Source organism: Crocuta crocuta, unplaced genomic scaffold (assembly GCF_008692635.1).
Source record: "Crocuta crocuta isolate KB4526 unplaced genomic scaffold, BGI_CrCroc_1.0 scaffold586, whole genome shotgun sequence".
NCBI classification, from domain to species: Eukaryota; Metazoa; Chordata; class Mammalia; order Carnivora; family Hyaenidae; genus Crocuta; species Crocuta crocuta.
In genome coordinates, this window is record NW_027532407.1 from 932,613 (window position 1) to 960,373 (window position 27,761).

At 35.1% G+C, this 27,761-nt stretch overlaps 1 protein-coding gene across 10 annotated transcripts in view; it reads right to left on the minus strand.

The window, feature by feature from the left end:
• The window catches only part of CCDC122 (coiled-coil domain containing 122), a 71,905-nt gene that overhangs the window by 41,059 nt on the left and 3,085 nt on the right, over nucleotides 1–27,761 (minus strand). For 4 of the 10 annotated variants that reach the window (XM_077778760.1, XM_077778756.1, XM_077778755.1 and 1 more), the window contains exons 2-7: nucleotides 24,701–24,786; nucleotides 21,299–21,460; nucleotides 20,673–20,788; nucleotides 8,463–8,861; nucleotides 7,576–7,692; nucleotides 1,418–1,989 (exon numbers count right to left, since the gene is read on the minus strand). In XM_077778760.1, the coding sequence (XP_077634886.1) occupies nucleotides 1,840–1,989; nucleotides 7,576–7,692; nucleotides 8,463–8,861; nucleotides 20,673–20,788; nucleotides 21,299–21,344 (828 nt within the window). In that variant the 5' untranslated portion in view covers nucleotides 21,345–21,460; nucleotides 24,701–24,786 and the 3' untranslated portion in view covers nucleotides 1,418–1,839. Of the gene's footprint in view, nucleotides 1–1,417; nucleotides 1,990–7,575; nucleotides 7,693–8,462; nucleotides 8,862–13,241; nucleotides 13,391–20,672; nucleotides 20,789–21,298; nucleotides 21,461–22,874; nucleotides 22,922–24,700; nucleotides 24,787–27,761 lie in introns of those variants that run through there. The other 6 variants (XR_013338713.1, XR_013338714.1, XR_013338712.1 and 3 more) reach the window with 4 other exon arrangements.

Here is a 27,761-nt window from a genome sequence, read left to right on the forward strand (position 1 = left end):
TTTAAAAATTCGTTTTCTAACTTTAGAGCTTATGACTATGTTGAGATAGCATGTCCACTAACTATATGATTAGGCTTGAGGACACCTCAAGCTTTAGTTCTTCTTGGTTAATCTGAAAGCCTCCATCATCTAAAATGATTTTCAAGATTAGAAAGAGCAAGGAAAGAAAATCTCTTTCAAATAATTTTTTCATCTGTCACAAAATTTAAAATAGGTACATCTGTTATTATCATGGGTATTTCAGAAAACTACATTGAAAACTAGTTTCTTAAAGAGAACACATTATCTTAAGCAGATTAAACCTATTTTCATTCTATCTTAATTTAAAAATAACTTCACAAATCTAACTCAAAGTGTCTAGCTATCACATACAAATATTTTGAAATCTATTATAAGCTTAAAAAGTTTAGAAAGCTAGAAATTTTCTTTTATAAACTGTAAATAAAATTACGAAGTATAGTTAAAACAATAACTATTTAGATATGCAAATTACACTGAAATAGCTTTATATAATCAGCCTTTGTTTCAGCCTTGTCTTCCACTGACTACAGTAGATACTCTCTACAGTCTGCAGGTTTAACCATTTTTAGTCTAATTTCTGAGTCACACACCAAAGCTGACTGTATTACAATTAAGATATTTGATGTGTTAGCCATAATAAGCCATGCTAATTCATAATAGGATTATTAATGTTAGACATAACAAGATTATTAATATCAGGTTTTATATCAGCTATCCTCTTACTTAGTCTTAGGCACAAAGAAAGGTGAGGAGAAAATGGACTTGAGATACCTTTTTGATGTTGTTGCTTTGAAAGAATTAAATCCTAAAAGTAAATATTTAAAAACCATTATCTTCAATATTTTTTCTGTTCCAAAAAATTTGATTCAATGGAGCCATAAGATGGAGCAATTTTATCTTAATATGGACAAGTTAAATTTTGAAATGTTGCCATGGACATGGTATATGATTTTCAGAGAGAAAAAATAAATGGTAGTGTATGCTGGTTAACTTTCTTTTCTAAGAGCTCATATTTGCCTTGCACGATGGTATAACATCAATTTCATCATAGAATATTACTAACGAATTTACAGACAGAAAAGTAAACCAAAAATTTTATGTATTGGAACACTCTAAAATTATATTATCTAATAGCAAAGAAAATAATTGCTACCTTCAGAAGAAAAAAACTGAGCAAATCAGAGGACTCTAGATGCTGGCAAGGATGTGGAGAAACGGGCACCCTCCTACACTGTTGGTGGGAATGGTGCAGCCCCTCTGGAAAACGGTGTGGAGGTTCCTCAAAAAGTTAACAATAGAACTCCCCTATGACCCAGCAATAGCANACCTGAAGCACTGAACATATAGCAACATTACTGTAAATGTCAATATTTACGGACTACTGTGAAGGCAGTGGTAAAAAAGCAAGTTTTAATAAAATGTTTGAAACAAACAATCATTTAAAATATCTTAACAATTTAAGTCATTATAACTTCAAGTGTTTCTTTCCTTCTAAATTTTTGCTTCATATGATAGTGCAGGCAACACGTTTATAAAGCAAGCATTCATGAGTACATTGTATCTTATACAGTTAAGTGTTTATATAGAGTCTTCCACTATTCTTATCTAAGCATTCCTATTGTCTATCTACTGGTATCAATTGTAGGGTTGGAAGGCACTTTAGCAAACAAGTAACTGATTCAAAAAAAAAAAAGAGAGAGAAAGAATACATCTGTTATTAAGACAGACCTTTGATAGTAGATGCTGGTTATTAAGAATCCAAAAAATTTTCTCATTTTTGTTGGCATAGTCTGTGTTCTACATTGCCCTTTAGTCATGTTAATATTTCAGTCCAATGCATTTTCTTAGTTCAGCTGCAGTTTTTTCCAGTTGTTGAATGTTCCATTGCCATTGTCTTCTATTTGACTGGAGCTTGTTCACTTGACAATGCAAACGCTTAAGAATTGCACTATATCTCTTATGCTGTATCTGTTAAAACAAGAGTACATGTCCTGAATCTCCTCTCTGCTTTTCCCCCATGAAAGCTTACTCACTCTCTTTCCAGGGTCCTCCCTTAGTTCAGATCTTCTACACCATTATTATGACATGGGTCCTTTTGACAGTATGGTGAAGACTATGGATCCCTAAGAATAATGTTTTTAATGCATAAAATAAGACATACATGATTACAAAAAAAAATTTATATTGAAACACAGCACTGCAACAACATCAGGAGAATGGGGACAGAACACCGAAGCATTCCAAAACTATGAGACAAAGTGAAAACTTGTCAACTAACACTTCACATAAAGTCTTATAAACTTTATGTCATTCTAAGTTTTCAGTTTTTGTTAATTCTGTAAGTTCAGATAATTCATTGAAACTGGTGTACTGGTCTTGCTAATATGTTGACAAAATAAAAAATGACTTGAAAAGGATTAGAAATAATATAAACTGAAATATATTAGATATGAAACTATATTCAAAAAGATTTTTATAAACTGAATATATTTAAGGGGATATATATTTATATCTATCTTTCTATGTAGAAATATGTATACCCACTATATATATTTATATATTATATCTATTGGTATATTCAATAGAATATATTCAATAGGAGAGTATAGTCACCGAATGTGACCATACTCCTGTTCATAGAATATATTCATAGAAATAAAATAACTGAAATAAATTTTTGGTTAATCAATAAATTTGGTCAGTTGCATACTAGCATGCTTCTAAAATTATTCTTCAGTAGTAAGCTATGAAACTAATACACAATGGATCAGAGTAGAGAAGTGCAAAGTGCCCTTAGTGGGACTCCAGATCACCAGTAATAGCTAGATGTCACAAAAGGTATTAATACAGCTAAAGGAAGAATATATCATTAGAAGAGGTTTTGTGAAGAATGTGGCACACACATAGGAAAGTGAAGGAGTCATGTGCTGGTAGGGACTGTTATCTGACAAGTGCAACCAACCGTGTTATGGAGATTGGCTCCTTGAGCACCCAGAGCCAGAGGACAAGAACATTCAAATTCAGATGACTGACTTGATTTCCATGCTCACTAACCAATCTCTGGCTTCCAATGTAGTTTCCTTACAGGGAGAAGCACTAATGACTGACGTTAAGTTATCTGGTTTCCTTGGGAGTTTTATTATTGTAAATTAATAAACTGGTATTTGAATTTTATACACCAGTTTCTTGTAAACTTTACTAGCACCTCTCTATGTCTAAGCAATTCTGGGATACTGGCAAGTTTCTAAGCTCACAAGGTTAAAAGACAGTTTTGGCCAAGAAGTGACTTTATTTTTTTCTTTTTTACATGCCAGTATTTCATTTGTCTTATTTTATTTTAATTCCAGCTAGTTAACATACAATGTTATATTAGTTTCAGGTGTACAATATAGTAATTCATCAATTCCATACATCACCCAGTGCTCACCATGACAGATGCGCTCCTTAATCCCCATCACCTATTTCACCTGTTCCCCTACCCATTTCCCTCTGGTAACTAACCAGAATTTAAATAAAAACTTGAAACTAAAAATCAAACAAACAACAACCCCTCCCACACATACAACAAACTAGCAAAGGGAAGAGAGACAGAGAGAGAGAGAGAGAGAGAGAGAAGCGACTTTGTAAAGGCAAAGTTCACATTGTGAGCCTTCTTGAAAGCCAGCCGTTTGTTCAGCCTCTATTGGTAGCATTCATACTTTGAGATGTGTCTTAATGTTCAAATTTGATTATCTGTAGGCAGCTAAGGATGTAAATGGTTCTGTACAGAATGTAACTTTTTGCTTCTAGCAAGTGGATGGGCTACTACTCTCATTAAGTTACTGTTGCTGGCTAGACAGGAACAAGCAATAACGAAGGAGAGGTGGTGGTCACAAAACACAGTGGCAAAAAGAAAACAAGGCGCTGTACAAGGCAAATCTGATCTCATCCACTACTGTTTTCTTCCTCCCCTCCACTCTAGCCGCACTGCTCTTCTAATCTCTTAGCCCTGAAATGGTCTCATCTTAAGACCTTTGCACTTGCTTTTTCTTTTTCTTGGAAAGCTATTCCTCAGATCTGCATGCTTCGCTCCTTCACTTCTTTTAGGATTTTGCTGAAAGAGACCTTCTCAGTGCAGCTTTTGATGGCTATAAATCTAATATTTCACCCTCTCTCCCTACGCCACATATATTACATATTCCCTTCTCTGCTTCATTTTTTTTGTCCTTAATCCTATCTTTAGCTAACATGCCATATAGTTTACTTAAATATGTTGTTTATGTCTGTCTCTCCAACTAGAATGAAAGTTCATGAGGACATATATCATTAGAGGGGGGTTTGTAAAGAATGTGGCACACACATAGAAAAGGGAAGGAGTCATGTGCTATTTGAGACAGGTTTTGAAAATCAAATGGCTGCTACCCTACTTTGAGAAGAATGTTATTTAAAATATATTGCTAAATTCTGTATTGTTCATAGACAGAGAACAAATGGGTGGTTGCCAGAGGGGAGGTTGGATGGGAGAATGGGTAAAGTAGGTGAAGGGGATTAGGAATACAATTATTGTGATGAGCACTGAGTAATGTATAAAATTGATATATTGTATGCCCAAAATGATGATGTGATGTGATGTGATGTGATGTGATGTGATGTGATGTGATGGAGTCTGTATGTTAATCTGACTTCAATTTAAAAATGAACACCTCATCTATAGGGAGAAAATCAATTTGGACGACAGAAGATTTTTTCATCAGAAATCATGGAAGTCAGAAAGAAGTGTGGCACAGCATTTTTCAAATGTGGCAAGAACTGTCAACCCAGACTTTTATATGCATCAAAAATATCCTTCAGGAGTGAAGGGGAAATCAAGATATTCTCAGATGGAAAAAACTAAAACACTTTGTCACCAGTACACCTATCCTAAAATAATGAATTTATTTTTCTAAAGAGAAAGGAAATAATAAAAGAAGGAATTTTAGAGCATCAGGTAGGAAGGAAGAATATGATAGAGCAAAAATATAGGTAAACACAATTGACAAATGGAGAGAACACAGCTAAAGAGTATGAAGTTTTCTTTTTGAGATGATCAAAATTTCTAAAATTAACTGTGGTAATGGTTAAAAATTATTGATAAATAAACCAAAAACCATTGAATTATGTACTTTCAATGGATGAACTATATGGTATGTGAGTTATATCTCAACAAAGTTATTTTTAAAAACCAGAATAATGTAGCCTGGGAAAATGAGCACAAAAGAACTTCATAGGCAAAATGGGTAAATTTTCTATCTTGATCTAGGTGATGGTAATACAGGTGTAAATATATATCTTAGTCAAAATTAATCAAGCTAAACCTTTTAATTTGTGTACTTACTGTTACAACTACTATACCTCAATAAAGAATATTAGAGTTAAAAATTGCTAGGTAACCTCAAATTCCTTTCCAAAATGCTTTTTACCAATTTATACTCATACCAAAAGTATATCAAAATTCAGGTGCTCTATATATTACCAACTGTTATATTGATAATCAGAGGGGCTAAATATGGAACCTCATTGTGGTTTTAATTATCAACCCATTATTGTTAATTAGGTTTGTCAGTTTTTCCAGTGTTTTTTGGATATTCATATTTCAAAACATAAGACTTTTCATATCACTTACGCAGTGTTCTACTGGCTTGTTTGACATCTTATCTCTTAGTCACTTATAAATATCACAAATACATTCTATGAGTCTTTTCTTCTTTATTGTGGTCCATTTTAATAATCTAGAAATTTATGATACTGTGAAAAGCAGTATTTAATCATGCAGTTTGTGTGTGTCTTTTAAAAGAAATACTTTTCTGACACAAATGGTTACATTTGTCTCCTATATTGTATTGAATCTTCCTGAACATAGTTATAAGTGTTATAAGATAGAAATATAATTTTATTTCCAAATTTGCTTTATTTTCCCACATGACTAACTTATTTTGTTTGTACCATTTATGATGGATTATATCTGGATTCTTTTTTCTATTTCATTAATCATTGTACTTCTACTTTGATGCCATGGATAGTGTCTTACTATTTCTAGTTTTATAATAAATCTTGATCTAGAAGGTAAAAAAATAACCATTTATTTAGATTACTAGTAAAATATAAGATAAAGTAATGGTAGTTATTAGAAAAATGTTTTGTGAAGGTGAAGATTTTTAGCTTCACATTCTCTGATGCTTTTTTACTGTGCTAAATTAGCCACAAGCAAACATATCTTTTTAGTTTTCAAATTAATGTCTTAGGATGAAAATTATTTATTTATCCTCAACAACATATTCTTTTCTATTTTTGTTCTCCATTTATTTAAACAATAATGGTCACAGAAATCTACTAGTGGTACCCCAAATTTAATTTCACTTTCAATTTTGCATTATCAGTTTATTTGATTCTTAATAATTGAAAGTATGAAGTCAGAAAGGTTTTGGATACTAATGACTTCCATTGCCTTTTACTCTGTTTTAAGGAGTTTCTGATGGTTATCTAGTAATGGTCATCCTTTTTGACTTGATAGATAGCCTCTGCTTTCTAGCTATTAATTGAGCACGAAGTTGTAGGGAATGAGACCTAGAATAATTCCCAGCAATATTTTAATTTTCTAAAAAATCTTTATTTATTTATTTTAAGAGAGAGCACACGCATGCATGCACACAAGTGGGGAAGGGGCAAAGAGAGAGGGAGAGAGAGAATCCCAAGCAGGCTCTGTGCTGTCAGTGCAGAGCCAGATTCAGGACTCAAACTTACAAATGGTAACATCACAACCTGAGCCAAAGTCAAGAGTGGAACACTTAACCAACTGAGCCACCCAGGCACCCTCCTAGGCCACATTTTAATAGGAATGAGTGCTTGCTCATGTACCCCAATGTTCATAGCAGCACTCTCCACAATAGCCAAAACACGGAAAGAGCCTAAGTGTCCATCAACGGACGAATGGATCAGGAAGATGTGGTTTATCTATACCATGGAATACATGGCAATGAGAAAAAATGAAATCTGGCCATGTGGAGCAACATGAATGGACCTTGAGGGTGTTATGCTGAGTGAAATAAGTCAGGCAGAGAAGGACAAATATCATATGTTTGCACGTATAGGAGGATTAGGAGGAACTTAACTGAGGAACAAGGGGGAGAAGAAGGGGGGAAATGGTGGGGGAAAGGGAGCGAGGAAAACCATGAGAGACTCTTGAATGCTGACAAAAACTGAGAACTGATGGATGTAGGGGGGAGGGGGGATGGGCATGGAGGAGGGCACTTGTGGGGATGAGCACTGGGTGTTACGTGGAAACTAATTTGACAATAAACTATTTGTAAAAAAAAAAAAAAAAGGAATGAGTGCTTGCTTTGTTTGAATACATTTCACATATTTAAGTATCTTAATGAAAGAGTTATCTCTAATGATTTAAACTTTACTACTTTTTATAGTTCCTTTTTGTTCTCTAGCTGTTTTAGGAATTGAGAGTAAACTATGGAAATTATAAATATAGTTTAACCTTAAGAAATGATAACATAAAGCATCAAAATCCACATAATTAAGACTTACCTCTATTTCTTTTCTTAATTTTTTATGTGTCTTTTCTTCTTCCTCAAGAAAACAAGTTTTTTCAATGATAGATTCTTTTATAGTTAGAATTTTATCCTTGAGCTTTATAATGTCTTCCTGCATGTTTATAAAATTTAAAATATACAAGTCAAACAATGAATGGGCAGTATAAGTCCAACATTTTCAATGTTTCTATCATTAAAAAAAATAGTCATCATATTTAATTTTGGTAAACAGGATTAGAATATTACTTCTATAGGTACAAAAATAAAAAACTGTTATTCAAATGAATAAACTTTTGATTTAAAAATTTAAAATTAAAACTAAATGTAGATAAGACATTAAAAAAAAGTGGTATTCATAGTGACAACTACCCAGCAACAGTGTAAAGGATACTTTTAAATTCTCTAGCAAGAAATGATATTTTAAATTTATATCTCCCTCTATCTTCAAAAAATACTATAAAAATAGAAAAATTCTTAAGGTACAATTATTAATTGATACTGTTTGTGTAACAGCATTAAGCATACTATATTGATTTGAATATTGATTTGGTTGGATTCATTAGTCTAAGCTAGGGCTTCAACATTTTTGTGAGTCACCAGTTTCTGCAACAAATGGATTAATTATTCACTGCAATTCTGTTTGATTCTATATTTTTATTAATCCACAGGGGATTTGAGAACAGTTCCTTTATGCATTTATACATTTGGCATAGTTGTTATATAACTTATGTATTTAAGTTTTCAGAAGTTGTGAAAATAGTTTCTAAATCTAGTTAAAGTAGCTATGAGTGTTTTATTAAGTTAATGATAAATTTATCACTTAATAAGGGAGCTTGCAAAAAAGGAGTAATAAAAAAAGTTTTGATAAGTGATATTTCAAACCTGTACTTGTTTTATGTGGCTTCCTTCTGGATTTTGGAGATTTTGCATAAGTTCCTCTTTCATTGTTTTTAGTTTTTTAACAAGATCTCGTTTTTTATGGAGTGTAGTCATGAATGACCTTTTGCTTACAACCTCCCACAAACTATCTTTATGCTCTTTTATTTTTGCATAATATTCATTATATCTTATCATGTGTTCCTCAAAGTCTTCTTGGGCTCCTTCTATGTCAAATTTAAGCTTTACATTTTCTGTATGTAAGGATTTGATTTGAGTTTCCAGGTTCCCACACTGAAGCTTGGTATTCTCTATAGCAGCGTCTTGATGATAAATTTGCCTTTCTGTTTCTTTAGCTTCTGCAGAGACAGATGCTATTTGTTTTTCAAGCTCATGGAGTTCATCCTGTAAAATATTTCAATATTATTATTAATTTATGATACTCAAAAGGATACTATTGTTTTGATCCATAATTCATGTAGTAAAATCACAACATAAAAATATGTATTTATCAGATATTGAAAAATTGTTACACAAAAAGAACCACTCAATAAGTAACAAATCATCTGATAATCTTGGAGTGAGCCCAGAGTTATATATTTCTTACTTTTTCATGTTCATCTAATTCAAAATATTAAAATTTTATCATTTGTGTTAACATTTTATATATAAAAGGTACTTTACAATCATTTAAATAATATATTTATGGAATCAGAGGAACACACTGAAGAAAGATAATATTATGAAATTGAAAAAGCCCTAGGTTAAAAATCAAAAGATCTAGATTCTAGGGCCCTTACTGTCATTTACTAGTTGGTACAATCATATATAGCAAACTTAATTGCCCTATATAAATCTAACCCTCACTTTATTCATTTATAAATGACTATAAGGATGTCTGCCTTACCTCTCTGGGGCAGTTGGCATTTCTCACCAGTATCACCATTTTTTTTTAATGTTTTATTTTTTTTTGAGAGAGAGCATAAGTGGGGGAGGGGCAGAGAGAGAAGACAAGAGGATCCAAAGCAGGCTCTGCGCTGACAGCAGTAAGCCCAATATGGGGCTTAAATTCAGGAACCCTGAGATCATGACCTGAGTTGGGAGTCAGATGCTCAACTGACTGAGCCACCCAGGTGCCCCACCAGCACCTTCTTTTTAAAACATTGTTTTCACACCACCATTCTTCTCTGGTTCTCCTCAGGTACCTGAGCATTCCTTCTCAATCTCAGTTGTTCCTTCAATTATAGGTCTACCTCAGGGCGCAACCATTATAATTTCCCCTTCTTATTCTATGTATATTCCTTGGGTAATCTTATCCATACTTGCATGTAGAGCTACATATATGCCAATGATTCACAGAATGCAAGTGGTTGTTAAGTCCTACACCCAGATTCCACTGTCCGTTTCAAATTAACCATGTCCCCAAATCAGACTAATCTTTCTCCACTTCCTATAATGTTCTTCCTTGCATTACTTATCTATTGTCAGGACCACAAAACCTCAGTGACATACAACAATAAATAATTATTGCTCACATGAAAGGAAGCAGCTGGAATTGGCTAGATGCTGACATTGGTTAGATTTGCTCAAATGTCTGGGAATCGACTGGCTGTAAGATGGTTTGGTTTGGCTGACTGGGCTGGCTGTGATGTCTTGGCTTTTCTTCATATATATCTTATCCTCTAGTGGGACAGACCAGGCTCTCCTTCTCATGATGATAGCAGATGCAAAAGAATGGAAGCATCGTTTTTTGTGGAATTATGGAAAAGCTTTTTCAAGCTTCTATTTATAACATCTGTTAACATCCCAGCTAGTCATATGATGCAACTCACAGTCAAAGGGTAGAAGTATGCCCATCCATGGTAATGATACCATGATAATGATGGTGAAGGGTATGAATATAGACAAGGATGAAGAATTAGAACCAAAATTGTGAATTATCATACCCCTGGATTCCCAAACTAATTAACTAATGGTACTACTTTGGGAGTCATCCCTAATTCTTTCCTTTTCCTTATAATCTATATCTGTTAACAAATTTTCTAGATTCTCCCACCAAAACAACTCTGCAGACCATCATCCATCCTTTTTTTTCTATCTAGTAAGGCCATTCTCTTTAAATAAATTTATAATTTTGAGAAGAAGCAATGCATTAAAAAGTCAGACCAAGTTACGCTTTTCCTTGCAGAGACAAGAAAGAGAAAAATACATGCTGAGGAACGTCTATTTTTAATCTCCAGCTCTGATATTTCAAATGCCCACTTGACATTTCTATTTGGATACCCCATAGACATCTCAACTATACATGTTCAGAAAATAATCTACACACCCAACATGTTCCTCCTCTAGCCTTCCTGATTTCAATAAATTGCACCACCTTACACCTAGATACTCAAGACCTACAAGACATTCTTGATTCATCCCTTTTTCTAACCCACCAGAGCCTAATCCAGCAAAGTGGGCCTCCAAAATAAAATCCCAAATTCATTTCTGACCAATTTTTTTTAGCATGGCCTGACTCCTGCTTGGTGTCCCTATTTCCATTCTTCCCCCTCTCCCACAACTGGACACCATATATCAGGTGGAAGAATCTTTCAAAAAAATAAATCATATCATGTTACTTCCCTGCTCAAAACTTTCCAGTGGTTTCCTATTGCATTAATAATAAAATTCAAATTCCTTAATGTGGCTTACAAAGCCATATATCCTCTAGTCACTATTTACTGTGCCATCCCTCTCACATTCTACTCTACTCTCTTCCACCTTCCTTTCTGTTTATTAAATGTGCCTAATGCCTTTCTATCAGAGAGTATTTTTATTTGTCCTCTCAACCTTTGATTTGCCTACCTTTAGTTATTACCCCTTGGGGTCTTTGTCTTTCACAATTCAGTTTTATTATTACTCTACAAATAATCTTCCCTGAATTAAAACATAGATTAACCATCCATCCTCCTCCTTGCATTACTCTCTATACTCTTTCTTTTGTAACACATCAATAAATGGAATTACCTTTTTTTGTTTTATTTCTTTATTGCCTGCCTCCCCTGACTAGAAAGTAAGACCCATGGGTGCAGTAACCTTGTCTGTTTTCTTTACTATTATCTTCTCAGTGCTTAAAATTGTATCTAGTACAAAGAAGGTACTCAATAAATGTTAAATGAGTGAATGAATGATGCACAGGGACACATACACTGCCAGCTAGATGAGGCTATTAACACTATTGATCAATATGGGAAAAGATGATATTTCCACTGACTTAGTAATCATCTCTTCTCTCTCCTGGACTAATATAATAGGTTATTAATGTTTCTCCCTGGCTTTAGTCAATTCCTCCTTCAATCCATTTCTACCCTCCCACTAGAACTATATTTGTTGTTCTCCTCCCTCTCCTTCCCTTCTTCCTCATGCCCAACATCTCCTCCTCCTTTTACCTCTCCTCTTTCTTCTTCTGTCCCTTGTTCTTCCCCTCTCCCTCTTCTCTTTTTTTGTTTATAGACTCATTGAGGTAGAATTTACATAAACTGCACATATTTAAACTTTAAAATTTGATGAGTTTCGATTTACTTTGACCCTCATGAGACCATCACAATTAATAAACATATCCATTATCTACAAGTTTCCTCCTGCTACTTTGCAATCCATCCTTCTTCCCCATCTCTCCGTTCCCAATCATTTATTTGCTGTTACTAAAGATAAGCTTGCATTTGCAAAAATTTTATATAAATAGAATATCACAATATATACTTTTTAAGTCTTTCACTCAGCATAATTACTTTTAGATACATCTGTATTGTTGTATATATCATTGGCTCCTTTAAACAATTTTTTTAATGTTTATTTATTTTTGAGAGACAGAGAGAGACAGAGCATGAGCAAGACAGGGGCAGAGAAAGAGGGAAACACAGAATCTGAAGCAGGATCCAGGCTCTGAAATGTCAACACAGAGCCCAACATGGGGCTTCAATACATGAGCCATTAGATCATGACCTGCACTGAAGTCGGACGCTCAACCAACTGAGCCACCCAGGTGTCCCTTGCTCTTCCTTTTTATTGCTGAGTAGCATTCCATTGAATGGGTATACCACACTTTGTTCTGATGGGTATTTGTGTTGTATGCAGTTTTTCAGTGAGCATAAACTTTCATTTCTCTTGGATAAACAAATATCTAGAAGTTGAATGGCTAAGTTATACAGTAAATGTCTTAACCTTTAAGAAACTGTAAACTGTTTCTTAAGTGGTTGTCTTTACATCCTAAATAACAGGACCTGAGAGTTCCAATTCTTCCATTTCTTGCACCTTCCTTATAATATTTAGTATGGTCAGTCTTTCTAAATTTAATCACTCCAGCAGTAAAGAGTAGTATCTCATTATGATTGAAATTTGCATTTCTTTAATGATGAATGATATCATCCTTTCATTTGTTTGTCTTTCGTAATATCTTCTTTGATAAAATGACTAGACAAATATTTTGTCCATTTTTTAATTGGGTTGCTTGCCTTCTTGAGTTGTAGGATTTGTTTATATAGTGTAAACACAAGCACATTGTCATATGTCTTTTCAAATAATTTTCCCAGTCTATGACAATCCAAGTGTCCACAGGGCTCCAAAAAAATATATCATATGTCCATTTCTATACACGTCTCTTAAGTAGAAATTAGAAAATAGTTCTGATGAAGTCCAATTTAAAAACTTTTGTGTCCTATTTAAGACATCTTTACCAAACTCAGTATCACTAAACTTTTCTCCTATGTTTTCTCCTAGACATTTTATAGTTTTAATTCTTACACTTAGGCTGCTAATCCATTTTGAGTTTTCTATGTGGTAGGAGGTAAACATTGAGGTTCACTTTTTTTGCATGTGGCTGTCCTTTATCATTGTTGAAAGATTATCCTTTCTCTAAAGAATTTCCATTGCACCTGTCTTAGCGAGGTTGGCTGTTATAAAACAAAACAAAACAGCAATAGATTAGATGGATTAAACAACAAGCATTTATTTCTACAGTTCTGGAAAATCAAAGTGCCAGCAGATTCAGTTCCTGATGATGACCCTGTCTCTGGTTTGCAGATGGCTGCCTTCTTCCTGTGTCCTCATGTGGCTTCTCTTCCTCTTCTTTTTTTTTAAACATTTTTTTAAGGTTTTTTTTTTTTTTTTTTGAGAGAAAGACAGAGTTCTAGTGGGGGAAGGACAGAGAGAGAGGGAGACAGAGAATCCGAAGTGGCCTCCAGGTCTGAGCTGTCAGCATAGAGCCTGATGCAGGGCTCTAACTCATGAATTGGGAGGTTATGAACTGAGCTGAAGCTGAATGCTTAACTGACTGAGCCACCCAGGTGCCCCTCTCTTCTCTACTTATAAAGACAGTAATTCTATTATAGAGGCACCAGTCTCATAAACTCACCCAAATCTTACTTCCCAAAGGCTTCACCTCCAAATTTCATCACAGTAGAGTAAGCATAAACATTTAATCCATAATAGCACCTCTGAAATCAATTGATACCTGTGGGGCTATTTCTGTCGACTCTATTCTATTCAATGGATCTGTAGGTCTATCTTTATTCCATATCATACTGTCCTGATTGCTCTATAATAAATCTTTAAGTGAGGAATATATAAACTTTGTTTTTCTTTTTCAAAATTGTTTTGACTATTCTAGGGCCTTTCCATTTTCATGTGACTTTTAGAATCTGCAGTCAATTTCTCCAAAAAAAAAAATTCCTGCTAGGATTTTGATTAGAATTGCTTTTAAACTATAGATAAAATGGAAAGAACTGACATGTTAACAATACTCATGAAAATGGTATATCTCTCAATTTATTTAGGTCTTAATTTCTCTCATCAGTGTTTTCAGCATATCAGTCTTACAAATTGTCTTAATCTGCTTGGGCTTCCATCATAAAATACCACAGACTTAGTGGCTTAAATAACAGACATTTATTTCTCACGGTTCTAAAGGCTGAAAGTGTGTCAGCATGGTTGGGTTCTGGTGAGAGCTCTCTTCCTGGCTTGCAGACAGCCACCCTCTCACTGTATCCTTACATCTCAAAGGCCCCTATCTCCAGATACAATCAATTGGGGGTTAGGGCTACAACATATGAATTTGGGCGGGGGGGGGGGGACACAAACATTCAGCTCATAACACAAAAATTTTGTCACATTTACCTATAAGTAAATGTTAATGCTGCTGTAAATGATATTGCTGTTTAAATATTAATTTCTGGTTGTTTCTTTCATATATAGAAAAACAACTGATATTTATATATTAATCTTGTACCCTGCAACCTTCATAAATTCACCTATTAGTTCTAATCTAGTTTTTTAAAAAAAGATTCCTTAGGATTTTCTAAAGATAATCATGCTGTGATGAAAAGTGGTTTACTTCCTCCTTTCTGATATGGATGTGTTTTATTTGTTTTTCTTTCATGATTGCACTTGTTTGAACCACCAGTACGATAGAAAGAACAGACGTGGTAAGAGCATACATCCTGGCCTTGTTCCTGATCTTCAGGGAGAAACAGTCTTTTGCCATTAGGTATGAAGTTGGCTGTAGGATTCATACATAGATGTATATGCCCCTTTTTAGGTTAAGGAAGTTCTACTCCTAATTTGCTGAGAGTTTTTATCATGAATGGATGTTGGATTATGAAAAGTATTTCTTGTGCGTCTATAATTCTCTTTCTAAAATATAAATGTAATTATTTGCAAGCCCATCAAAACCTCCCCACTACCTGTGGAATAACATCCAGGTTTCCTATCATAGTATATATCTCCCACCATGTCTCAAAAGACACCCTATGCTATACTGCCACCAAACTACATGTACAGTTGACCCTTCAACCACACAGATTTGCACTGCGTGGGCCCACTTATAGGAAGATTTATATGTATGTAAATTTATTTTATATACACATACATATACATACATACACGCATATAGTACAGTACTGGAAATGTATTTTTCTTGTGATTTTCTTTTTTTAATATAATTGTCAAATTGGTTTCCATACAACACTCAGTGCTCATCGCAACAAGTACGCTCCTCAATGCCCATCACCCACTTTCCCCTCTCCCTCACCCCCCATTATCCCTCAGTTTGTTCTCAGTATTTAAGAGTCTCTTATGGATTGCCTCTTCTCTGTAACTTTTTCCCCTCCCCCTCCCCCATGGTCTTCTATTAATTTTCTCAAGATCCACAAATGAGTGAGAATATATGGTATCTGTCTTTCTCTGCCTAACTTATTTCACTTAGCATAATACCCTCCAGTTTCATCCATGTTGCTGCAAATGGCCAGATTTCATTCTCTGTTGTTGCCAAGTAGTGTCCCATTGTATATATAAATCACATCTTTATCCATTTGTCAGTTGATGGACATTTACGCTCTTTCCATGATTTGGCTATTGTTGAAAGTGCTGCTGTAAACATTGGGGTACATGTGCCCCTATGTATCAGTACTCCTATATCTCTTGGGTAAATTCCTAGCAGTGCAATGGCTGGGTCATAGGGTAGTTTTACTTTTAATTTTTTGAGGAATATCTATACTGTTTTCCAGAGCAGCTGCACTAGTTTGCATTCCCATCAACAGTGTAAAAGGGTTCCATTTCTCCACATCCTCACCAGCATGTATAGTCTCCTGATTTGTTCATTTTAGCCACTCTGACTGGTGTAAGGTAGTATCTCAGTGTGGTTTTCATTTGTATTTGATGAGTGACATTGAGCATCATTTCATGTGTCTGTTGGCTGTCTGGCTGTCTTCTTTGGAGAAGTGTCTGTTCATGTCTTCTGCCCATTTCTTCACTGTATTGTTTTTTGACTTTTGAGTTTGGTGATTTCCTTATAGATTTTGGATACTAGCCCTTTATCCGACATTCATTTGCAATTATCTTTTCCCACTCCATTGGTTGCTTTTGAGTTTTGTTGATTGTTTCCTTTGCAGTGAAGAAGCTTTTTATCTTGATGAGGTTCCAATAGTTCATTTTTGCTTTTCTTGCCTTTGGAGATGTGTCGAGTAAGAAACTGCTGCAGGGGGGCGCCTGGGTGGCTTAGTCGGTTGAGCGTCCGACTTTCGCTTAGGTCATGATCTCGCGGATCATGGGTTCGAGCCCCGCGTCGGGCTCTGTGCTGACTGCCAGCTCAGAGCCTGGAGCCTGTTTCAGTCTGTGACTCCCTCTCTCTCTGACCCTCCCCTGCTCACGCTGTGTCTCTCTCTCTCTCTCTCTCTCTCTCCTAGATATAAATAAAAATATAAAAAAAAAGAAAGAAAGAAAGAAAGAAACTGCTGCAGGTTAGGTCAAAGAGGTTGTTGCCTACTTCCTCCTCTATGGTTTTGATGGTTTCCTGTCTCATATTTAGGTCTTTCATCCATTTTGAGTTCATTTTTGTGTAAGGTGTAAGAAAGTGCTACAGTTTCATTCTTCGGCATGTCACTATCCAGTTCTCCAAGCACTATTTGCTAAAGAGATTGTCTTTTTTCCATTGGATACTCTTTCTTGCTTTGTCAGATTACTTGGCCATACATGTGTGGGTCCAATTCTGGATTCTCTATTCTATTTCATTGGTCTATGTGTCTGTTTTTTTACCAATACTAAACTGTCTTGATGATTACAGTTTTGTAGTATAGGCTAAAGTCTGGGATGGTGATGCCTCCTCTTTTGGTTTTCTTCTTCAATATTACTTTGGCTATTCAGGGTCTTTTGTGATTCCATACAAATTTTAGGATTGTTTGTTCTAGCTTTGAGAATAATGCTGGAACAATTTTGATTGGGATTGCATTGAATGTGTAGATTGCTTTGGGTAGTATTGACATTTTAACAATATTTATTTTTCCAATCCATGCACATGGACTGTTTTTCTATTCCTTTGTTTTTCCATTTCTTCAATTCCATTCATAAACTTCCTATACTTTTCAGCATACAGATCTTTTATATCTTTGGTTAGGTTTATTCCTAGGTATTTTATGGTTCTTGGTGCAACTGTGAATGGGATCAGTTTATTTCTCTTTTTGTTGCTTCATTATTGGTATATAAAAATGCAACTGATTGCTGTACATTGATTTTCTACCCTGTGACTTTGCTGAATTCATGGTGATCAGTTCTAGCAGACCTTTGGTGGAGTCTGTTGAGTTTTCCATGTAGAGTATCATGTCGTCTGCGAAACGTGAAAGTTTGACTTCATCTTTGCCAATTCTGATGCCTTTTATTTCAGTTTGTTGTCTGATTTCTGATACTAGGACTTCCAACACTATGTTAAACAACAATGGTGAGAGTTGATATCCCTGTCACGTTCCTGATCTCAGGGAGAAAGCTCTAGTTTTTTCCCATTGAGGATGATGTTAGCTGTGGGCTTTTCATAAATGGCTTTTATGATGTTTAAGTATGTTCCTTCTATCCCGACTTTCTTGAGAGTTTTTATTAAGGAAGGATGCTATAGTTTGTCAAATGCTTTTTCTGCATCTATTGACAAGATCATCTGGTTCTTATTTTTTCTTTTGTTAATGGGATGTATCACATTGATTTGCGAATATTGAACCAGCCCTGCAACCTGGCAATGAATCCCACTTGATCATGGTGAATAATTCTTTTTACATGCTGTTGAATTCGATTTGCTAGTATATTGTTGAGAATTTTTGCATCCATATTCATCAGGGATATTGGCTTGTAGTTCTCTTTATTTTTGCTGGGTCTCTATATGGTTTGGGAATCCAAGTTATGCTGGCTTCATAGAATGAGTCCAGAAGTTTTCCTTCCATTTCTAGTTTTTGGAACAGCTTGAGACAGATAGGTTATTAACTCTGTTTTAAATGTCTGGTAGAATTCCCCAGGGAAGCCATCTGGCCCAGTCTCTTATTTGTTGGGAGATTTTTGATAACTGATTCAATTTCTTCACTAGTTATGGGTCTGTTCAAATTTACTATTTCTTCCCATTTGAGTTTTGATAGTGTGTTTGAGAACTTGTCTATTTCTTCCAGGATGTTCAATTTGTTGGTGTATAATTTGTCATAGTATTCCCTAATAATTTCTTGTATTTCTGAGGGATTGGTTGTAATAAATCCATTTTCCTTTTTTTTTTTTAATCCATTTGGGTCCTCTCTCTTCTTTTTGAAAAGCCTGGCTAGAGGTTTATCAATTTTGTTTATTCTTTCAAAAAACAAACTCTTGGTTTCACTGATCACTTGTGATTTTTAAAAAGTTTTTAATGTTTATTTATTATTGAGAGACAGAGTATGAGCATGGGAGGGGCAGAGAGAGAGGGAGACACAGAACCTGAAGCAGGCTCCAGGCTCTGTGCTGTCAATGCAGGGCTTGAACTCACAGACTGCAAGGTCATGACCTGAGCTGAAGTCGGTTGCTTAACTGACTGATCCACCCAGGCAACCCACTTGTGATTTGTTAATGACATTTTTTTTCTCTAGCTTACTTTATTGTAAGAACACAGTAATTAATACATATAAGTTACAAAATACGTGTTAATAGATTATGTTATTGGTAAGCCTTCTAGTCAACAATAGACTATTAATAGTTAAGTTTTTGAGGAGTCCAAAGTTATATGTGGATTAAATTGGGCCAGGGGTGGGCACCCCTAACACCCTGTTATTCAAGGGTCAACTGTAGGTCTATGAATGTATTAATGCTAGTTCATGCCTCTGTGGATTTTCTTAGGATCTTGTCTGGATGTCTGGAATACCATCCTCCGTAGAACCTAAGGAGGTTCAAGAAGACCTCCAACTGTCTTCTTTTTTTTTTTTTAAGACTTAAAAAATCGTTTTAATTTTATTTGAGAAAGAGAGAGAGTACAAGCAGGGAACAGGGGCAGAGGGAGAGAGAGAGGGAATCCCAAACAGGTTCCATGCTCAGCACTGACACGGGGCTCAATCGCACAACCCTGGGATAATGACCTGAGCGAAAATCGAAGAGTCGGATGCTCAAGTGACTGAGTTACCCAGGAATCCCTCCAGCTGTCTTCTTTTAAACTCAACTGAAAAATGACTTTGTGATTACTCCTTCTTCAGTGTTAAACATCTCTCTATTCTTGACATTACTACCCTACTATTATTTATTATTTGTCTCCCTCATAAATAGATGGTGAGCAACTTAACAGTGAGGACAGTGCTTGGCAAAATGTTTAATAGAAAACAAGCCCTCATTATAGGTGAAATAACATCTGTGAAACTCATTGAAAATTGAGAAGTTTTACAGAAAATTTCTTCATAAAAAGCTAAGACATTGTTATTTTTGTATTATAGTCTCTTGCAAAAAATGTATTCTTTTCTAAAAGTGAGTAATGCAAAGCAGCTATTTATAAGATATCCACCTTACCATGATAGTATAATTATTATCATCATATGAAAGATGAATTAATACCTAAAGCCAACATCGAAAGCCAGCTCTATACTGTCCACCAAGGCCCCAGCAGGATACTTTACATATATTTACAAATATTAATTCATTTAATCCTCATGAAACTTCTAGTTAGGTCACATCATTATCTCTATTTTACAAATAGGAAAACAGAAGCACAAAGAAATTAAACCATGGAGCTAAAGGTGGCAACTTTTGCCTTTCAAACTAGGCACCTGGGCTCTAGAGCCTATTCGTTTCATGTCCATAATATATTTATTATTTACTCTTTACAAAGCAGAGAGTAAATGCACTGTTTCTGTTTTTGCTTCTATAGCTATATTAACAGAGTATAACTATCTAATTGTGCTGAATGCTAAAAAAAAAAAAAAAAAAAAGCAAGCACAGCTGTGGCTTCCAGATTCCTTGTGGTGGAATTACAAATATATTATGAAATATAAGGAACACAAAAATGTTTCTTACCAACTTGAAATGTTCACTGACAACTATAACTCACAAGCCATGGCTTTAAAAACACTACCTTAAAATCTTAACCTTCCTTCAATTTAACATTTTAGAAAAACTATCAAATAGCAGTGAATTTAAAATAATTCTATGTGATAAACTTGGTTTTATGTGCATACTACAGTTGCAGTGACATTGCTGAATCATTGTATATTGGGTGTGTAAAATGCTCCATGAAACTGGATTACTTGTATAGACTTCACTTAGGGATAACAGAATAATCAAGAAGGAGTAAACATGAAAAATAGGAGTTTAGAAATTGCCTCCCTAAATTAAGTATCTTTAATAACTTCCCTATTAATAATTTAATATAGTTTTAAAGACAGTAAATACTCATTTAAAAAACTATATGAAATAGGTTACCTGCAAATGGAACAGAACTTTTTTGTTTTTTTCTATCTCTGATGTTTGTGATTGTTGTTGCTTTGCAACTTGCTCCACAGCATCAGTTAATGAAGATGTGTCTTGGTTAGCCAGAGCTAGACAAAGAATAAAGTACATAATAAAAATTTAAGTGTAATAACTCAAAGAGAGTTAGTGTTTCTTTACTTGAAGTCATGAAAAATGTGATATTTCTTGTAAATAAAGTAGATTTAGGGTTGGTAATATTCCCTTTATGACTATAAACAAAACCAAAATCAATGCAATAATACTATGCAATTCAGAATCACCTACTGTAATGTTATACCTGTTCCTGTATGGAATAGTATAAATATTTTGATTGTCCTCATCTTTTTTATCCAGACCACTTATACACAGACATAATTACTGTGCTACCATAACAACTATATAGCAATTATAGTTGATGAATTTTCATTATAGGCCTGTATTTCCAGGTTGTTATGCTTTTTTTAATATCATATAAGTTCCTTCTGGGAGAAATTTAAGTTTCCCTCCATTCTATTTGGCTATAAATTTTAACACAATCATCCTATCATACTACTTTTTTGGTGCTATCTTTTATTTATTTCTTAAGACTGCTTCATTACCTTCTTCAGGAACTCCTTGACTCTTCATTTCTTTGTTGCCTGACATTCTGTGTCTCTTTCCCCCTTTTTGGTTTCCCTCTTTTGTGTCTATAAAGTAATCAATATTGATAATTTCTCACTTTTCTTTTTTTTTGTGTGTGTTTGTCATATATCCTGGAGATCCTGAAAGCAAATTGGTTATACCTCAAAAGAGATGACAAGGATATTTCATCATTAGTTCCTAGAATTAAAACACAATGGTTAAATGAAAGAGCTTTGGAGGAAAACTGAACTGTATTTGTAACTTGGTTCTCCCGCTTTTTAGCTGTTATGACCTTGAGCAAATTACTTAACTTCTTTGATCATCAGGGTCCTCATCTATAAAGCCTCAAAAGGCTGTCATAATAAGGTGATATGTGTAGCATGCTTAGCATAGAGCCTGACATACATAGTAAGTAATTATTATGGACTCTGTCTAGGGTTTCCTTTGCTAGTTCCTCCTCAGCTTCCTCATCTATGTCAGTGTCCCAATGCTAAGTCCTCAGGTATGTTTTCTATACTCACTCTTCAAGTGATGTCATCTAGTTGTATAGCCTTAAAATCCACTTACAGGTTTTATCCTATTCATATCTCTAATTTGAACATCCTTCTTGATCCCCAGACTCAAATCTCAAATAGATTTGAAGACGTTTCAACTTAATATATTCCAAACTGAACTCTGTATTTCTCTGTTCACTCTACCACCACCACTAAACCTCCTCCTTCACAGTCTCCTCCACCTCAGTAAAAGCTTTTTGCTTGTTTAGGCCCAAAACTCCGGAGACATTAGCAAGTAGTTCTCTAAAAAAGTGTAGAACACACAACAATTCAACAAGACTTGCTCAAGGTAATCATAAGTAAGAGTTCATTGTTGATGTTTCATAGGCCCTTTGGGAAATCCCTTAAGATATTTTCCAAGTATGTGGCCCAGGACTTCTGCCTCAATTGTCTACCCAAAGGACAAGCCAGAATCTTGACTTTTTTCTCTTACACGATGCATGCAATTCTTTTAGCAAAACCTATTGGTTCTGTTTTTAAAGTCTATTGGACTCTGCTCACTACTTAGCACTTCCAAATACTATCTTAGTAGAGAAGGCTGCCCTGATAACCTTCTTTAAAACATGACCTCCCCTTCTTCATTCTCCATTTTCTGACCCTGCCTCCTTTTTCTTAATAGCATTTGTCACCACTGATATTTTATATACATTTGTTTCTTTGCTATCTCCCTTTACTAATATAAGCTCCACAAAGGTAGAGACCTGAAACGGTGCCTGACACTTTCTAGCTGTCTGTTTGTAGTCTATCTTCATTCCAATTTACCCTGTTCTACGGATAGAATAATGCTCCTAAAATACTGTGCCCACCATGTCCACATCACAAGCTTTCAACTCCATCACAGATGGCATTTTCCTTAAGAAGGCTTGCTTGATCTTTCTGTGTAGATATGATCCCTCCCTCTTTTTAGTGCAATTGTTTCTATATCTCTGTTATACCATGATGACAGTTTAGTACATAGAGTAAGATAGAGCCAGCTTTGAATTCAGGTTGTACCACTTACTAGTTTATTATGTAAATTCTTTCCAATCTGGGCCTCATATTCTTTATCTATAAAGCAGAAACAACAGTAATACCTGTCTTGTTAGGATTATTGTGAGGACTAAATGAAATAATGCAAGACAACATGTAGCAAATTCCCGCTACTTAACAGTTTTTATTCTTATTATTTCCATTATTTTATACATATTTCTCCATTAGACTATAAGCTCCAGGAAGACACATACAGTGTCTTACTCACTTTTGTATTCCCTAAAAGCCTGTTGGAGAAATCTTGAAAAATGAAAAACATTAGATTTATATAATAAACAAACTGGTATATAACTGGTATATTCATATAATAAAAAGTAACTGGTTCTTCTTGATCTCTATTTCTAAAGCAACGTAAATTGAAAAACTCTTGGGTGATATTTATTTAAACCAACTATTTCTGAAAGGATATGTGCTTTAAAATTGGGAAAGTTGTAGTTTTTTTTCTGGATCTCTATTGTAGAATGGACAAAAGATAAAAAAAAATTATTGCCATCTACTGATGATTCATTACAACTCCTTACATCAATGAAAACAAGAGTTTAGAGATTAGACAGTATCAATTACTCTTTCATTCAAACCATATATGTGGGTATACACACTATGTAAGGTATTTTGAGGAATATAAAGACAAATTAAGCGACTCTGATTTAAAAAAAAACAGTATCGACAGTATTTGATAGTAAATGTTCAAACTACATATAAAACACAATCATTTAGAAAATATACTTTCAACTAAAAAATTAGCTTTACAGAAAACGAGGTAATAAAAAATACTATAATAAACTACCATTCTTCTATATTAACTATAATCAACATTTATTGAGTACTTATAAATAACTGGCATTGTTCTAAGTGCTTTTTACATGAATTATCTTTGTTTTCCCTCATAGCAATCTATAAGCTAGATATTATTTTTACCTATATTTTATAGATTAGTAAACTAAGACTTGGAGAAATTAAGAAATTAGGCAAAAGTCACACATCCAACATGTAGGAAGGATGGAATTTGAAACAATTAGGATTCAAATTAACATTATTAGGCACTTAACACGTACTAAAGCACTGTGATAACCATAATTTGTGCATTATCTCTTTTTCATTGAAGAGGCAAGCCCCTCATTTGACCCATGGGATATTTTTAAAAGGCCATGGCTCCAGCTTTGGGAAACTCATTATCTGGTACCTCATCCAAGTTAATGAGCAAAATAAAGCAAGACTGTCAAACTCCTCTGAGTTTTTGAGAGCTTTTAGCTTAGAAGCACTAAGAGAAGGCAATTGTATATGTGATACTGTGTCACATAAGCACTTCTTTTCATTCTGAATGGGAAAAGTTGTCATGTGAACTTGCTAGGCAGTTAGTTTGTAATTCATACTACCCTTTTAGAATAGATACTTTTCAGAAAATAGAAAATATTATCAGAAAGATCATTTTTGTGTGAAACTATTTTTGTTTTCTAAGTGGGAGGAGGAGTTTAATATCTAATGCTGATATTTAGCTAGGAAAGCTAAAAAAATAACTTGGGGAAAGATGAGATCAAAGAGTTCCCTGGAATCAAGCAAATTTTAAATTATGGTCTATATTTGTCATAAACATGATGAAATCAGATCTGGGTGGTTCAATTCTAACAAATAAAGATAATAGTGGGTAAAATGTCACCTACTGCACAAACAAGTAAGAATATACATATTTCAGGTAAAAAAGAGTATACTAAGTCTTTTCAATCACATGTTTTCAAGAGAAGTTATAACATCATCCAAAGGAATTAATTAATTGGATCATTAAAAATGTATTCATACCTATTATCTGCCAGTGTGCTGGGATCTGCTAAGAGTAGGCATTACTCTCTTCTTTGACTAGGCAATGAGATTAAGGTTTCAGGACGCTGAAAACAAAAAACAAAACAAACAAAAAAATCCCCAGAGAATTTGTAGTGTTCCTTAACTTCCTATCAAAGACAATACAGGCCACATTAATACATTAACCACACTGTTTCTAGCTTTCTACCAAAGGTGAGATTTCTCTGAATGTTCCACTAGTAATGGACTACCAAAATGTCTTGTTTTTTTTGTTTTGTTTTTTTTTATTTTTTTTTAAATTTTTTTATTTATTTCTAGGAGAGAGAGAGAGACAGCGTGAGCAGGGGAGGGTCAGAGAGAGAGGGAGATACAGACTCTGAAACAGGCTCCAGGCTCTGAGCTGGCAGTCAGCACAGAGCCCGACGCGGGGCTCGAACCCACGAACCGCGAGATCATGACCTGAGCGAAAGTCGGACGCTTAACCGACTAAGCCACCCAGGAGCCCCCAAAATGTCTTGTTTTAAAGTGTAGACATACAAAGATCGATCAGCAGCTTGAATCCAAGCTTTAAGGGATGGCTAGGCAACTGTTTCAAATAGAAATGATAGGCCTGTGATGAAATCCAGTCACAACCTACCTACATGTTTCATTCAGGACAGTAAGAAGCAAGGTTTTTGTTGTTGTTGTTGTTTTGTTTTGTTTTTTAATCTGCCTACAAGTAAGCATGATTCCTAAACCAAGAGGAGCTTGTGGGTTGAATGGTACTCCCCGCCCCAACACCTATAGGTCTGTGTCCTAACCTCCAGAACCTGTGAATGTACTAATTTGGAAAAAGGTTTTTGTGGTTGTAGTTAAGGATCTAGAGATGAGATCATCCTGGATTTATTGACCCTAGATCCAGTGACAGGTGAGAGACTGACTACGCAAACAGTAGCCAGACCATATATAAATACAGAATTCTGACCCACAACGTGCAGCAACCAACTCAGGAAACCAACCTGTCTTCTACAGTAACCAGACCAGGAGAACATCCCACTGTCTATAAGTCACACTTGTAGGAAACCAGACCACTATCTCTAATTACAACTCCAGAAGTAAAACAAAAACTTCTGTAACAACTGGCCCCAAATGACCAGTGTTTGCTGAATAACTGGCAGCTTTCCTAACTTTTGTCCCCACTTCCATCTTGGGATCAATCAGAGAAAGCCAAATATGCACACTAAACCAATCACATAGGATGCCTTGCTTCTAGTTACCTCACTTACAGCTTCCTTATGCCAAATGCCTCTAATCAGGGGATACCTGAAGATTTCCTTTTTTTTCCACCATAAAGCTTTCCTACTTTGCCAACACACAAGTGATGCTGCTGACTTCCTTGGCATAGCAAACTCTGCATAAATAATCTTTGCTTGTTCTCATATGGTTGGTCATTATTTCCACACAAGCATTCTGACAGCAGAAAGGTAGAGGGAGATTTGAGATTCAGACACACATTAAGAAGACCACAGAAGGCTTGAGACACACAGCCCCAAGCCAAGGAACAAAACACCTGGAGCTACCAAAAGCCGGAAGAGGCAAGGAAAATGAGACACGTTGAAGGAAACATGGTCGTGAGAACACCTAGATTTGGGACTTCTGCTTCCTTAACTATGAGAGAATATATTTTTGTTGCTTTTAGCTATCCAGTTTGCGGTAATTTGTTATGGCAACCTTAGGAAACTAATACACGCTCTTAAGGAAATTTGCAATATTATATTTACTTTTCTTGAAGGACCCATGAATTAATGTAAATGGCTTAAAAACAACTGTTTACAGTTTTTCAGAATTTCACTTGTTCTTGCAAGAAGACTAAAGATTTCTATGGTGATAGAAGAACTTTTAGGGATTTCTCAAAAGGTTCCTCTGACAGCAAGGCACTATCTCTGCCCCCAGAATGCTCTAGGTCTCTATGATGGAGACACATAGTAAGATAATTAAAATGTAGAGGTATAGTAGTCGCTCTCTTAGTCTACCTACACTTAAACTCTAACCAATGAACTCATTCTATTTCCTTTGGAAATCATAAACTGCTAATTCCCACACCATGCTACTGGTTAGGAAACTCCTCTGATTGAATCTGTCTACTTCTCCTATCAGTACAATCTGACAGTGAGTTACCGGTGTTTGTTCCCAAACCTGTTTATGCCAGTTTTACTTGTTATTGTGCTTTCATAATTAATAGTATGTAAAGCAATGAAATAGTGTGGAAATAAATTTCATTCTTTCAAATCTAATGTTTAATATTCTGTAAAGACCCCCAAACAGTGAGTTGTTTGAATGTATAACAATAAAGATTATAAAAGAGAAATGTGTACTCAGACAGCTTCAAAAGTGCTTTAAGTTGTTTTCCTCTTAAAGGAATGAAATCTTAGGAAATCTTTGCTGATGGTTTAGAGGTATAGTTTATGCAAAAAAATGCAACACAAAACTCTAATCAGCAGACCTTGTGCAAAGAAAAGGCCATGGGCCTTCTCAGTAGATTGGCAAATGGGTATACAGTTGATTTAGGCTAAAACAAAACGTTTAAGATATGCATGTTATATTTTTATCATGACTCTCTGGTTAAACTGACTACAAAACAAAACAAAACATAGCTTTGGGATCCCTGGATGGCTTAGTCAGTTAAGTGTCTGACTTCACCTCAGGTCATTTAGCTCAGGTCACCATCTCAGGATTGGGGAGTTCGAGCCCTATAATGAACTCAGCTTGGAGCCTGCTTGGTATTATCTGTCTCCCTCTTTCTCTGCCCCTCCCCACTTGCATATGCTCTCTATCTCTCTCTCAAAATAAATAAACTTAAAAAAAACTTTATTTAGAGAAAATTCATATACTAGAAGTTCACCCTTATAAAGTGTACACTTCAGGGGCACCTGGGTGGCTCAGTTAGTTGAGTATCTAACTTCAGCTCAGGTCAGGATCTCACGGTTTGTGGGTTCAAGCCCTGTGTCAGGCTCTCTGCTAACAGCTTGGAGCCTGGAGCCTTCTTCAGATTCTGTGTCTCCCTTTCTCTCTCTGCCCCTCC